Raw genomic sequence first — 13485 nt, 5'->3', positions numbered from 1 at the left:
CATATGAAATTCCTGAGAAATCAAATGAAATGGAATTTTGTATTGAGCATAAAATAGGACACTATCAAGTCAATATTTCTTTCAAGTTCTGTGATGACAATCCTCTCCAGGATTAGATTTTTCTTCCACTTTGAACTGCTATGTATATTTCACACAAAAGGAACATTAGTCAAACTTTTAATTAATCAAACAATTTTATCTACTCCAACTGAAATTCTGTGCTATTATTTACAATCTGCTCTGAGAAGAAAAATGGAATATAATTTAAATTCACTTAATTAAAGTGAAGGAGATTACTAGCCATCCAGGCACCTCAGAGTCCACTTTTACAACCTGCTTATCTTGAAAGCAAATTCACTCAGATACAATCCTGTCAATGCCTGAGCTCTGAATTACAAGGATCCATAAGCAGTCCTGTCCCAGAAGGACACCTTCTGTGGAGAAGGTATTATGATCAAGATTACTTATCTGGGAGGTGGAGGAATACAGGGGAGCCTAGACTCTCACATGTAACCCCACCATTTCAATATCAAAGTCACATACCGACAAGTTCAGCCCTGCTCTGAATTTTTTGAAAGAGACTCGCGAAGGCTTGAATGTGGCCTCTTTCTCCTATCCAACAGCATAAACAGAATCAAACAGAAAAGATCAGTACAAGGAGTTTCACACCCTACCCTATGAAATTTCCCTGGCCATATCTTATCTCTCCCTTTTGGGATTTCAGTTTCCCCACTTGTACAATGGTTTTAAGCTGTTCTAGATAATATGTAGATCAATACACGTATTTTTTAGTTTATGTGCACTTTGGCTTTTCTCCATTTGTGTGAAAAATTTAGTAGTGACTCCTTGACCCACTCCTTACTGTTCCCCACCACCAAGCCCTGAAGTAAAGAATCCTTACACCTCCACAGACAATTTACTCTTTATTGATTAAAAATGAAGGAAACATGCAGCAAAATACAAAGTCAAAAAAAGGGAGGGGGAAGGTCAAATATTTTACATCTTCCATAGTCTAGCATACGTCATAAGGAGGAACCTCCATTTATTGATACACGATTATTCTATCCTCAGATTATTAAATAGTATCAGCTGGCTCTAGGATTTGGTTCAAAACTTAAGTGAAAAACCCAAACAAATCCATTAGTCATTTAGAGTAAGACCGTACATTTCACAAACAGCACTGGCACATGTTACCTTGTGCTAAATCAGTCCCTACCCCCAGGGACCAAGGGATCCTGGAGACCTAGAGACAGAGGTGCACCCTGAACCACTGCTCCTGGAAAGGAGCAAGGTTGCTTGCTAGGTCACATGCTGTCCAACCTGGGAAGTTTCTGTTCACGTATTCTCTCAGCATCGCTGCAAAAGTCAGCAAAGGGAGTCCACCATACATCATGCAGAAGTAGTAACAATGTCCTGGGGCTTAGTGTCTGGCTCCTAATTCCCAGCAGGGCAAAAAATGAACTGAAAAGAAAGAGAAAGCCCCAACCCACTTCTATTGGCTGCCTGTCCCACTGCAGTTTAAAAGTCATGGCTGGCTGGGGAAACTGAACAGGGGAATAGGCTGCTGCTCACCTCCAGCCTGGGCTCCAGACCACTTCCAAACACAATGCTAGAACAGAGTGAGGCCACCACCCCCCTGGATTTATCAATAAGTAGATGATGATGGCTTGCTTGAAACCAAAATACAGACTCAAAGGTAAGCCACTAGCCTTGTGCCAAAGAGGACACTATCTCTTTTTCATATGTTATTCTCACGCCCCCTTAAAAAAAAAAAAAAGGCAAAGAAAAGCTAAGTATTTTTCCAGCAAGCTAATCAATCTTCTTTTCCGTCTCTAGGCTTGGCAGTCTCCCACTTTTTACCAATCCTGCTGGGACCCTGGACTTTGGTATCTGATCCTCTCATCCACTTTCCTCCCAACGGCCACCCCAAACCCATCCCCTCCTTCTCCCCAACATCCACTCCTTTCCCAGTATGCCTTTGCACCCAGGGCAGGGGAAGAAAGCCCATGACTAAAACAACAAGCTCAGAACGAAACAAGGGCTGCAACAACTCAGTTGTGGGGAAAGCTTCCAGAGATACTCCAAGAGAAAACTAGGTGAAGCAATCTTGTTATTCACAGACCAACAGTGCTGGAAAGGGCTCGAGTGATTCTGTAAGAGGCAGCTTTCCCCTTTCCGTGGGGCCAAAGCCCATCTTTGTGTGTTATTTTAAGGCCAGATTAAGTGTCCCTTTCTTATACAAAAACTGTTAGGGCTACTTGCAGTTAGACAGAGGCTGACTGTGAAACAGTAGGAAAAAATCAGCCCCACCAATTACTCACATTGCATTGAGTGCTCTTTTTTAAACCTAAAGAATAATTTATATTATTTCTATAGAAAAGCAAATGAACACTGTCTACTCATAAATCCTAAAAATCACGGCACATGTGGTTTCACTTTCCATCCTGGGTCAGGTTCAGCGCACAGAAGTGTGGACCCCCTCCAAAGGGTCAGTGCAGGAGAGGGGCAGAAGGCAGGCCTCGCTGGCCTGGTGAGTCTCCTTTATTGCTGTAGAAAGCTCAGCCTTGCATTTCTTCATGACGTGGAGGCCAGGCAAATTTTCATGGGAGGATTGAGGAGCAGTTTTTCTTCAACTGAATTTTTTAAGATTTGAAAATAAATACTTCCACAATGATATGAGTTATGATTTTTCCTGTTCAAAACCACTGCTGGGGAAATTCACTTTTACAAGCCATTACTTGATGTTTTCGCTAAAAACAGTCCAAAGTTCTACTTTGAAGGATCTGATGGCTGAATTTCGACTACAGTCAGATGTTTTGCACCAGCTGAAGTTAAGGCTAGCAACCCTTTCTGGAGGGAGTGATGAAGAGGGGTGCCTGAGAGCAGCTTCAGCAAAACGCTTAGAAATATGAACAAAACAAGAACACAGTTTAGGCTGCCTCTTTCTGAGGCTGTGCTTTTTCCTAACAAAGGTTGCTAGAATTCACATCAGATTAAAAAAAAAAAAAATCACTAAATTAAATTCTCTGGGCTCCAGATAAACAATCAATTTTTAATTGCTACTTCAGTGGTAAAGAGATAACCCAAGATGTCCACATCCCGTCAGGTGTGGGAGAACAGGCAGGATGAGGAAGCCCAATATAGCTGCTACTTTCCACCCAGCGCCATCATTGGAGTAAGGCAAGATGAACTGACAGATCTCCCTCCTGAGCCTTGAGGCACAGTCCCCTTCCCAGATGGAGGAAGATAGGGGACATGTGCAGTAAGTTTACTAACGGAACTCTTTAATGGGATGCTGGCCACTGGTGATCCAACTTTTCTTTCCCTGTGGGAAAAAGGGGGAATGATGGCAGGAAGAACATAAAGAAAGACCTCTAAAGCTCCTAGCCGGGAGGTTTGTTGCTGGGTTCTTTGGCAGTAGTGGGTTTAGGCCAACAGAAGCAACAGAGATACGCATGTGTGGAATCTCCTTAGGCCGCCTCTTCCAGGGCTGTGGTTTAGCTGATGCTGAGCTGGGCAAATCCTATTAGTTTACCATCATCAGGAATATCCGAGCCTTCGACACCAGATGCCTAAGAACCAAACAAAATAAGAAGCTGTGGTTATCTGTAAACAAAATTGCAGGTAGCAATTAAAACTGATATAAGGACTGTGGGAAGGAAGACAGTGGAGCACAGGTCCCTGGAATACATATAGGATGCAGATGAAGGTATCTCTTCCAGAAAAGGTGGGGTCTGGGGCCAGTGGTGGAGTCAGAGTGGCTAACAGTCTCTCTTAAGAAGAGTCAAGGGCCTGGGGTAGGAGGTTTCCTGGGAGGGAGACCAGAGGGAGGCCACTCAAAAGGAGACATTGGCCTAAGGCCTTGGGGAAGCTAAATGAACACAATCCACCACAGTTTAATATCCTCATCACTCAGGGAATATAGAAGCTGGTCTGCAGAGGCTGCTGCTGTGTAAGGACAGTTTAATAAAGAGGAAGAGATGAGTACCAGTTTGAAAGTGACAGATCGATTTGACTGAGGTTCTTCCACAATTTTCTGCAAATTCGCTGCCACTGTAATCATACAAACAGAAAGTAATGAGAAGCTAAGTAAATCCACTTTCTACCATATTTTAAAAACTTAAACGGTAGCTCAGAATCTTCTATGTTCAACCAAAATGGAAGCAGAGACATAAATCACTCTCCAAACAAAAGTCACCTTTTAAACTCAACTCTAAGTAGCACAAGTAAATCTTGAATCATGGGCAAAATAACTTTCTTTAAGATGCTGTATTAAGTGGGGCAAGACACACAGGTGAAAGAGGAAGGATTTGCTTACTCATGGGCCAGAAAGCCCTAGACTGGGAGTTGGCAAACTCTGGCCTGCAGCCTGTTTCTAGTCTGGCTGTGGGCTAAGAATGGTTTAAAGAAGATGGAGACAGTGCATGGCCCATAAAGTCTAAACTATTTACTAACTGGTCCTTTACAGAAAAACTTTGCTGACTGGCCCTAGACAATGGTCTTTGCCCTCAATAACATGTACACATGCGCCGACTGTGCCTTTTCTTACTTTCTGCTAATTCTAGACATAAACCTCTAATGAGTTTTGCTTACCTCTTTCTTAGCTCTATAAGGGCAGAGTTTCACCCTCCAAAACGACCTAAGTTTACTTTAACTCGTAACTAACATCATCAATTCTACTACAGTCTCCCAGCTTTCACTTACTATCACTGGAAAGCACAAAGTGAACTCAGAAATGAGATTTTCTTTTTTGAGGAACTGTCCCCAATACCTGTATTTCAGCAATATCAAGACCATTCCAAGACCCATGAGATCCGCTCAATGGAATCAAAGCCTGTTTTCTAGGTCCTAAATACAGACAGAGATACCGGGTCACAGGACAGAGCACAAAGTAGTTACCTATTACTAAATCCCTTCCATCGACCAGGCCAGCAGAAATGAGTTCCTGAGAGACACCCTCTGCTGTATCTGCAAGAAAAAAAAAGAAGGTGCCCCATTTCTTGTGCATGCATGTCACTGCTAACTCTAAGAGCGGATGTTGGCACTGCCAAGCCCAAGCTAGCGGCTAAATTCACAGAACCAAGGAGGCACGTGGGGTCTTCCTCCCACACAAAGGTTTCTCCTACCACTGGGCTGATCTCAAGTGGGCGATTCTCTTGGTTCTAGCTAGAGGGCAGAATTTTTACCACCGGATGGCCAGTATCAACTCATGGTAGAGATAACTCGCAGCCAACAGTGATGCTGCAGAGGGAAGTCCCATTCTGAGGGCAGCCCTGGCCCCAAGCCCCATCAGCTCTGAGATGTGATGACGTGTGTGCAACATCTCCAGGGCTCGTACAATGGAATGATTTCTTTTCAAGTACATCTTGAAAGAACAAATTGTAATCTCTTCTCTTTGGAGATCACACCCCAAGTTTTTTGCTAGTCATTTTTTTTTTTTTATTCTGGTGGGCTTTTCTTCGTATCTAGTGATTTCAGGTCATACAATCTGATCAATGTTTGTAACAGAAACAAAAAGACAAGGACACAGCATCCCTAATTGATCTCATCTCCAACAGACTCAGTGCTGCTGCTTCCTGAGGGCTGAATACTGAGCCTCTGAGAGGAACAGGAGGACCTCTGGGGAATGGGTGGGCACACATTTGTGCTGATGACCAGCGACTTGAATTAGTTCCTTAAGATGGGACTCTTTCTGGTTTTAAACAGTGAAACGGATACACCTATGCACACCTGCATCTGTTCTCTTTCATACTTAGTTGCTGATGATACCCAGACAGCAGGAAGAATGAGCATGGCACACAGGATAAATGTGCTGGCTGCTGGCCACCTCCCAAATCTGAACCCTTGAGTAACAAAGGCAAGGAAGAAACAAGCGTCATCCCAGGGAGAAGTTCATGGCCAGAAACTATGCCTGACAGGACTCAGCTTCAGCCTGGGGAGAGAGAAGCCTGGAAGCCTTGTTTCTTCTTTACTGTCATGGAGAAGGACAACCGTGTTCAGTAACGAGAACGAGGACTCTGCACCCTGACAAGTGTGGATATGAATTCCAGCTGCACCTCTTCCCAGCTATGTGAACGACAAGTTACCTCCCCTCTCTCTAAGCCTTGATTTCATCATCTATGCAATAGGAACGATAATCTTCCTTAGAAGGCTGTTCTGAGAATTTAATGAGATAGAAAGCTTAGCACAATGCCTGGGCTACTATAGTAGGCAGCAAATTAGAGCTACATTACTGTTTGTATTATACTAGGTTTTATAAATGAGGTTAGTAGTAAATAAACTGAATTTTTATTTTATTCATATGCCACCCAAACTCTTTAAACCAGGAACATTTTCATCATCTTTTAAAAGCAAACTATATCTAAAGGACAAAAACATCACATTTCATTAAATAATAAATTAGAAGTTATTTTGTTTTCAATGTTTTTGATGCCTCACCTCTCCCAGGAGTAAACTCAAATCGAATATCATTTAGCTCTTTTTTTGAATTCCTATAAAAGAAAACAGAATGTGTAAAATAAACTTCTGGATTTATGCATACTGACTCTGCCAACATATAACACGGAAGCTGTGCCTCAAGAAACACCATTTTATTCCCAAAGATCCTATGATCTATCCTAATGAGCTCACACTGCTAGGCTCGGAGCAAACTACTCAGAGTGACCATCTAACTGTCCTACAACCCTTTTAATTTATGTCCTCCATTAATCAATATTAAAACTTCCTGCTAACAGGTGAAAGGGATTAAGAGTATACTTATTGTGAGGAGTACTGAGTAATGCATGGAACTGCTGAATCATTATACTGTACACCTAAAACTAATATAGCACTGTACTTTAATCATACTGTAAATAAATAAATGGGGGAAAAAACCACCCAAGCACAAAGTACGAAAAAAACAAAACAAAACCAAAAAAGCCCTCATGATTTTGAGAGGTTTTTTTTTTTTTGAAGATTTTATTTATTTATTTGACAGAGAGAGAGAGACAGCGAGAGAGAGAACACAAGCAGGGGGAGTGGGAGAGGGAGAAGCAGGCTTCCTGCTGAGCAGGGAGCCCGAAGCAGGGACCGATCCCAGGACACGGGCTCCAATCCCAGGACACGGGCTCAGCCGTTAGGCGTCTGCCTTTGGCTCAGGTCATGATCCCAGGGTCCTGGGATCGAGCCCCGCATCGGGCTCCCTGCTCAGCGCGAAGCCTGCTTCTCCGTCTCCCACTCCCCCTGCTTGTGTTCCCTTTCTCGCTGTCTCTCTCTCTCTGTCAAATAAATAAATAAAATCTTCAAAAAAAAAAGGACCGAGCCACTCAGGCGCCCTGAGGAGATTCTTATATACCTACTCCCAACCTTAATCCCACTAAGATATCACATAAACTAACAGGAAAATATATGTGCACAGAAAGGTATAATTAAAATGATACAGATGAAAGGGTTAGTATCCAAAATAATACAAAGAACTTATACAACTCAACACCAAAAACCCCCAAATAATCCAATTAAAAAATGGGCAAAAGACATAAACAGACATTTTTCCAAAGAAAACATCCAGATGGCCAATAGACACATGAAAAAGATGCTCAACATCACTCATCATCAGGGAAATCCAAATCAAAAGCATAATGAGGTATCACCTCACTATTGTCAAAATGGTTAGAATCAACAACAAAAGAAACAACATGTGTTGGCGAGGATGTGGAGAAATAGAACCCTTGTGTACTAATGGTGGGAATGCAAACTGGTGCAACCACTGTGGAAAACAGCGTGGAAGTTCCTCAAAAAGTTAAAAATAGAACTACCATATGATCCAGTAATTACACTATTGGGTATTTACCCAAAGAATAGAAACACACACCGGGCGCCTGGGTGGCTCAGTTGGTTAAGCGACTGCCTTCAGCTCAGGTCATGATCCCAGGGCCCTGGGATCGAGTCCCGCATCGGGCTACCTGCTCTGCAGGGAGCCTGCTTCTCCCTCTCCCACTCCCCCTGCTTGTGTTCCCTCTCTCGCTGTGTCTCTCTCTGTCAAATAAATAAATAAAATCTTTAAAAAAAAAAAAAAAAAGAATAGAAACACACTGATTGAAAGGAATACACGCACCCCTATGTTTACTGTTGCTTTATTTACAATAGCCAAGGTATGGAAGCAACCCAAGTGTCCATGGATAGATGAATGGATAAAGAAGATGTGGTATATATATATATATATACAATGGAATACTGTTCAGCCATAAAAAAAGAATGAAATCTTGCCATCTGCAACAACATGAATGGAGCTAGAGAGTATAATGCTAAGGGAAATAAGTCAGTCAGAGAAGGACAAATACCATATGATTTCACTCATATGTGGAATTTAAGAAACAAAACAAATGAACAAAGGGAAAAAAAGAGACAAACCAAAAAACACTCTTAACTATACACACTGATGGTTACCAGAGGGGAGGGTGGGTAGGGGGATAGGTGAAATAGTGGATGGGGATTAAGAGTACACTTATCATGAGCACTGAGTAATATATACAGAATTGTTGAGTCACTATATTATATACCTGAAACTAACACTATATATTAACTGGAATTAAATTAAATTATTTTAATACTGGAATTAAAATGTAAAAAAAAATGTGTGGCAGCATTAAAAAAAAAAAAGATACAGGATGCCCTTTTCCTCCTCACTCCCACCCCCGGGCCCCCTATGCCTAGAAGAGTGCCTTGCCCACCACAGGTGATCAGTCTTAGCAGACTCACAAAATGAAATACATGATGCTTCTCCAAATTCCACAGGAGTTCAGGGGATGAGGGGGAATGAAGAGAAGACGAGAAAAGGAGTTGGACCCATACTGGCAGCAGAGTTAATCCACGGCTCCAGAGATTTAAACTTGTGACTGGTGAGGGATAGTTAGAGTGATCACTCAGCAAACCATATACTGAGTTTAACCAGGCTCCCTGGAGGTTCCGGTTAAAGGTGGAACATATACAATATTATGTGTAAAGGCCGACATGCTTGATCACTAAGGACCCAAATCTACTTTATCTAAACAATGCAGAGGGCTTAGGTCTACCTGACAGATACTTGAGGATGTTACGTAAGTTGTGTTTAGAATGTAGCTACCCATCTCTAACACAACCTGCCCCCAAATGATTTTCCCCTTTGCACTGCCTTCTCTTTGCACCTGTATACAGATTTATACTTCTGCATCTGTACCACTTGAAATGTCTTTACCTATGCTAAGTACGTAATACAAATCAGCTTCCAAACTAGACTTGATTAACAAGTGAGGCATTTTATTTGCTCTTTACTCGGTATCCTGCCACAATAACCAACAGGGTGATATATAGTCTGCTTGATACATAATTGTTCAATCCATTCTTTCTGAAAGCTGAATAGAATGAAGATCGAATGTTCAGCATCATTTTAGTCATTTAACTGGCAAGCTAAGCACAAATGCCTTCAAAGACAACAAGACACTAAGCTGGACTAAATACGTCTACCATTTTTTCAAGTTGTTTCACCTCAAAATCTTCATCAGTGTGAGTGAGAACGTAGCCTCTTCTTCCATAAACAAGTCTGGAACATGGCTCATTAAGAAACCACCCTCTCAAAAAGCTAGCTACATCACTTACTAGTATCTTCTCTACCTTCCTGAAGCACATGTCAAATATAATTTTTATACTATTAGCTGCTATAAGATTTCAAAAAAATGTTTTTAAAAGAGACAAGTGGGGGGCGCCTGGGTGGCTCAGTTGGTTGAGTGACTGCCTTCGGCTCAGGTCATGATCCTGGAGTCCCGGGATCGAGTCCCACATTGGGCTCCCTGCTCGGCAGGGAGTCTGCTTCTCTCTCTGACCCTCCCCCCTCTCATGCTCTCTATCTCATTCTCTCTCTCAAATAAATAAATAAATCTTTAAAAAAAAATTTTTTTAAAAGAGACAAGTGGGGGGCGCCTGGGTGGCTCAGCCGGTTAAGCGGCTGCCTTCGGCTCAGGTCATGATCCCAGGGTCCTGGGATCGAGCCCCGCATCGGGCTCCCTGCTCAGCGGGGAGCCTGCTTCTCCCTCTCCCTCTGCCTGTCTCTCTGCCTACTTGTTTTCTCTCTCTGTCAGATAAATAAATAAAATCTTTAAAAAAAAAAAAAGACAAGTGGTATTCTTTTTGCACAATCAAAATTGGACAAGATTATCAAGACACTCTAATGAGTTCAAAACTATTTGAGATGAGACTAGGTATACTGAGTAGGCTTTTGTAAAGGAAAGGGAACCAAATCTGCTTTCTTCACATTTATGGCACAGTTTCATTGCTCCCAGTGGTAGAATCAAAACATTCTCCAAACAGGTCTTGCTACTTCTATTTCTAATTATGGTAATACTGAGAAGACGACTAGGAATTCATATGTGGGAAGAGGAATGAGTCCATGGTAATTTAATGAAACTTTAAAAAATGTTAGTAATAGTTAAAGAAGGTCTGAGTTGTCTCAGGTGATATTTTTAGTTTTACAAATAGAACGACACCCAATTAGAACAATACGACGGCCACTGCTCATCTAACAAGAAAACTCTGCTAATCCAAATACCTGCAAAAGGAGAGGGTTAGAATGAACAGACTGCCACCTATGGCACTTCCTGTGAGCCATCTGTCAGAGCCTGTCTGTAAGACTGCACCAAGAACCACTGACTCAGAACACCTGCTGGCAAACAGAGGAAGAGACCAAATATATCCTTAGAGGGTTTTCCTTTCCTCTTTTAAGAACAGGCCTTAATATGATCTATCACAATCAGAAAGCACTCCACTCCTGGGTCAGTTGATTTCAGAGTCCATGATGTATGGTCAAAATTACAAGCCTAATCTTCAGATAAGTCAACCAGTGCTGTTCCCCTAAAAACTGTTCCTCAATTATAGACCATACTCAATTACAGAACCTAAACTAACTGCATTGAAAAAACCATTAATGGAAAAACAGCTAAGAGAATGTGTGTGTTAGTTAACATCCAGGTCCTTGCAATGTTACTACTACTTTTTTTTTTTTTTTTTAAGATTTTATTTATTTATTTTTGGGGGGGGCGGGGAGGGACAGAGGAGAGAGAATGTTAAGCAGACTCCACACTGACCGTGGAGCCCAACATGGGGCTCGATCCCACAACCCTGAGACGAAACCAAGAGTGGGACGCTCAACCGACTATGCCACCCAGGCACCCTGTTGCTATTACTTCTGAGGGAAACAGTACCTCTGCAACGCCTAGCACCTGATACTGGCGGGCACACAATCTTATCCAGTTACTCTCAGGCACAGACTATTAGAAAAAAGAGTCACTTTCAAAGAGAAAACAGCATATTTACAGTATTCAGAAAACAAACAGAAGATGTTTAGTTACCTTAATCTGAGTACTAGGCTGATTGGGATCTTGGTTTCTTGTGAGCCTGCTCCTGAAGGCAGAGCCTAAAAAGCATTGAAAGGTATAAAGTCAATGTCTGGACTACTAAGCATAAAGGTGACTAATGGTCATCAGCAGAGGAAATGTCCACATGGCAGCAATTTCCTTCAGCTCTCGGTGAGGCCAAACCCAGATCAGTTGCTGGGACATTCCCTGCTGTGGTAGGACATGCACTCTGAGGCAGCAACAAGAGCTGAATGTCAGCCTGAGTCAAGCACAATAAAAGAGAATTCTCAAACCCACATGAAATTCCAAACATAGCCACATGTATATTTTGTATTATTCAGATCCCTCTTTCCCTCTACAAAGTGTGAAAGACACTACACTATTTACACTCTACAAGGATGAAAGACACTAAAGCCAGGTTTTTCCCTTTAAAAAAATCTGCCAGTGTATCATACAGCAATATACAAGGTAGGATCTAAACTGGCTGCCCCTTAGGAATCCACCCAGCCTAAGATTCCAGGTCTTTTAATGGGCAAACTAATCCTCTCTCAGTTGTGAGCTATCCCTTGCTTACTAGAGAATATGTATTCTATTTAAGTTCTTTATAAAGTGAATCCAATCTTTCTATCAGTTTTCATAAGACAACTGGATCTTTCTGGATATAATGGAAAGAAATGGAAAGCTTGGGTTCAATGAAAAGATTACATGAAGGCAGTACTCTAACTGGAAGCTCTCAGAACTTCCATCTTTATCTCTTTCAGTCTAAAATGTTAGATTAAAAAAATGAAGTCTCTAACATTTAATAAATGAACAGACTCTGGAAACCTCACTCCAACCATGGAGCATAAGGTCATGCACGTTTTACACACAGTATTTGGAGTTTCCTGAGGGAAGACAGGGAGCGATTCACAGTGGGGCCCTCCTTCTCTCCTTCCCTCAACTGCTTTCAATGTATGAGGATTTAATGACCTCTGTGACTGATGATGTGCATTCACAGATTATATCACTTCAATAAAATCAACCCTCACAAAATTGACAAATCTTAAAAAAGAGTAATACAAGAAAATCATGGATTGAGATGTATTAATAATACAAGCATAAGTGAATGAAAAGGAAACAGAACTGCTAACAATCCTAGTGTCAAGATGAACTCTGTCAGCTGCAGACATAATAATGATCTCATAAAAAGCCGATGAGAAATTATCCCCCAAATTTCTGATATTTGGAATGTTTCCATCATTAACTTATTTTGCTGCTTAAAAACCTGTGTGATCCTTGAAAAGTTCTCTTATCTGCACATACTGATAACTGTGAAAACAGAATTTCTAACTTGTTTTAAAATCTACCACAACATCAACTTCTGCTTTCTTCATCTACTTAGAAGGCCGGCCATTAAAGTGCACTCCTGTTTTACCTGAGCTGTTTTTGCTGGCTCTGCAGGGGGTGGGGGAGAGATTTGAGTTGGCTGTGCAGGCATGTGCCCAGCTGGCTGAGGTAGATGAGCAGAAATCTGTTCTGGAACTTGGAGTAAAGTACCCACGGGATCAGTTGTTGGAAATAGCTGTAACAAAAACATACACACAGTGCTGCTTTAGTTGAGTGAAAAGGAGGCAGGTCTACTGATGGGCAAGCAGAGCCTCCCAGGGTGACATTTTCAAAGTAGTTTTTGTGTAGTGTACTGCTACACCTCCACCTCTCTTGAATACATCTATTTCAAGTGGAAGTGAAATATTTCTACTAGGCTTTTATTGTTTATAACAACTTTTTTGAGGTGTAATTCATATTCTACTAAATTCACAATTCAATGATTTCTAGAAAATTTATACTTGTGCAAACATCACTACAATCTAGTTTTAGAACATTTTTATCAACTCAGAAAGTTCTCTTGTGCCCATTTACATTTAATTCCTGCTCCCACGCCCAGCCCTAGGCGACCACTGATCTACTTTTGGTCCCCATCAGTTTGCCTTTTCTGAATCTTTCATATAAACAAAATGCATGCACTCTGTTGTTGTTGGCTTATTTCACTTAGCACAGTGTTTTGAGGTTCAGCCATATTATAGCCCATAGTTTGCTTTTTTCCCTTCAGAGTAACATTTCATTGCATCATATTTATTTCTAA

The 13485-nt window shown here is 41.6% G+C and overlaps 1 protein-coding gene across 1 annotated transcript in view; it reads right to left on the bottom strand.

The window, feature by feature from the left end:
• Window positions 1-910: 910 nt before the first annotated feature.
• Window positions 911-13485, bottom strand: part of OXSR1 (oxidative stress responsive kinase 1) — an 89235-nt gene continuing 76660 nt past the window's right edge. Inside the window, exons 13-18 of the mRNA XM_081821383.1 lie at window positions 12778-12924; window positions 11358-11422; window positions 6439-6491; window positions 4900-4968; window positions 3989-4053; window positions 911-3572 (exon numbers count right to left, since the gene is read on the bottom strand). Of these exons, the coding sequence (XP_081677509.1) occupies window positions 3498-3572; window positions 3989-4053; window positions 4900-4968; window positions 6439-6491; window positions 11358-11422; window positions 12778-12924 (474 nt within the window). The 3' untranslated portion in view covers window positions 911-3497. The remainder of the gene's footprint in view (window positions 3573-3988; window positions 4054-4899; window positions 4969-6438; window positions 6492-11357; window positions 11423-12777; window positions 12925-13485) is intronic.

This window comes from Leptonychotes weddellii, chromosome 1 (genome assembly GCF_054177405.1).
Source record: "Leptonychotes weddellii isolate Sample4059 chromosome 1, ASM5417740v2, whole genome shotgun sequence".
In the NCBI taxonomy this organism is placed as follows: Eukaryota; Metazoa; Chordata; class Mammalia; order Carnivora; family Phocidae; genus Leptonychotes; species Leptonychotes weddellii.
The sequence above is the reverse complement of the archived record's forward strand: the minus strand, read 5'-3'. Positions and strand labels throughout refer to the sequence as shown.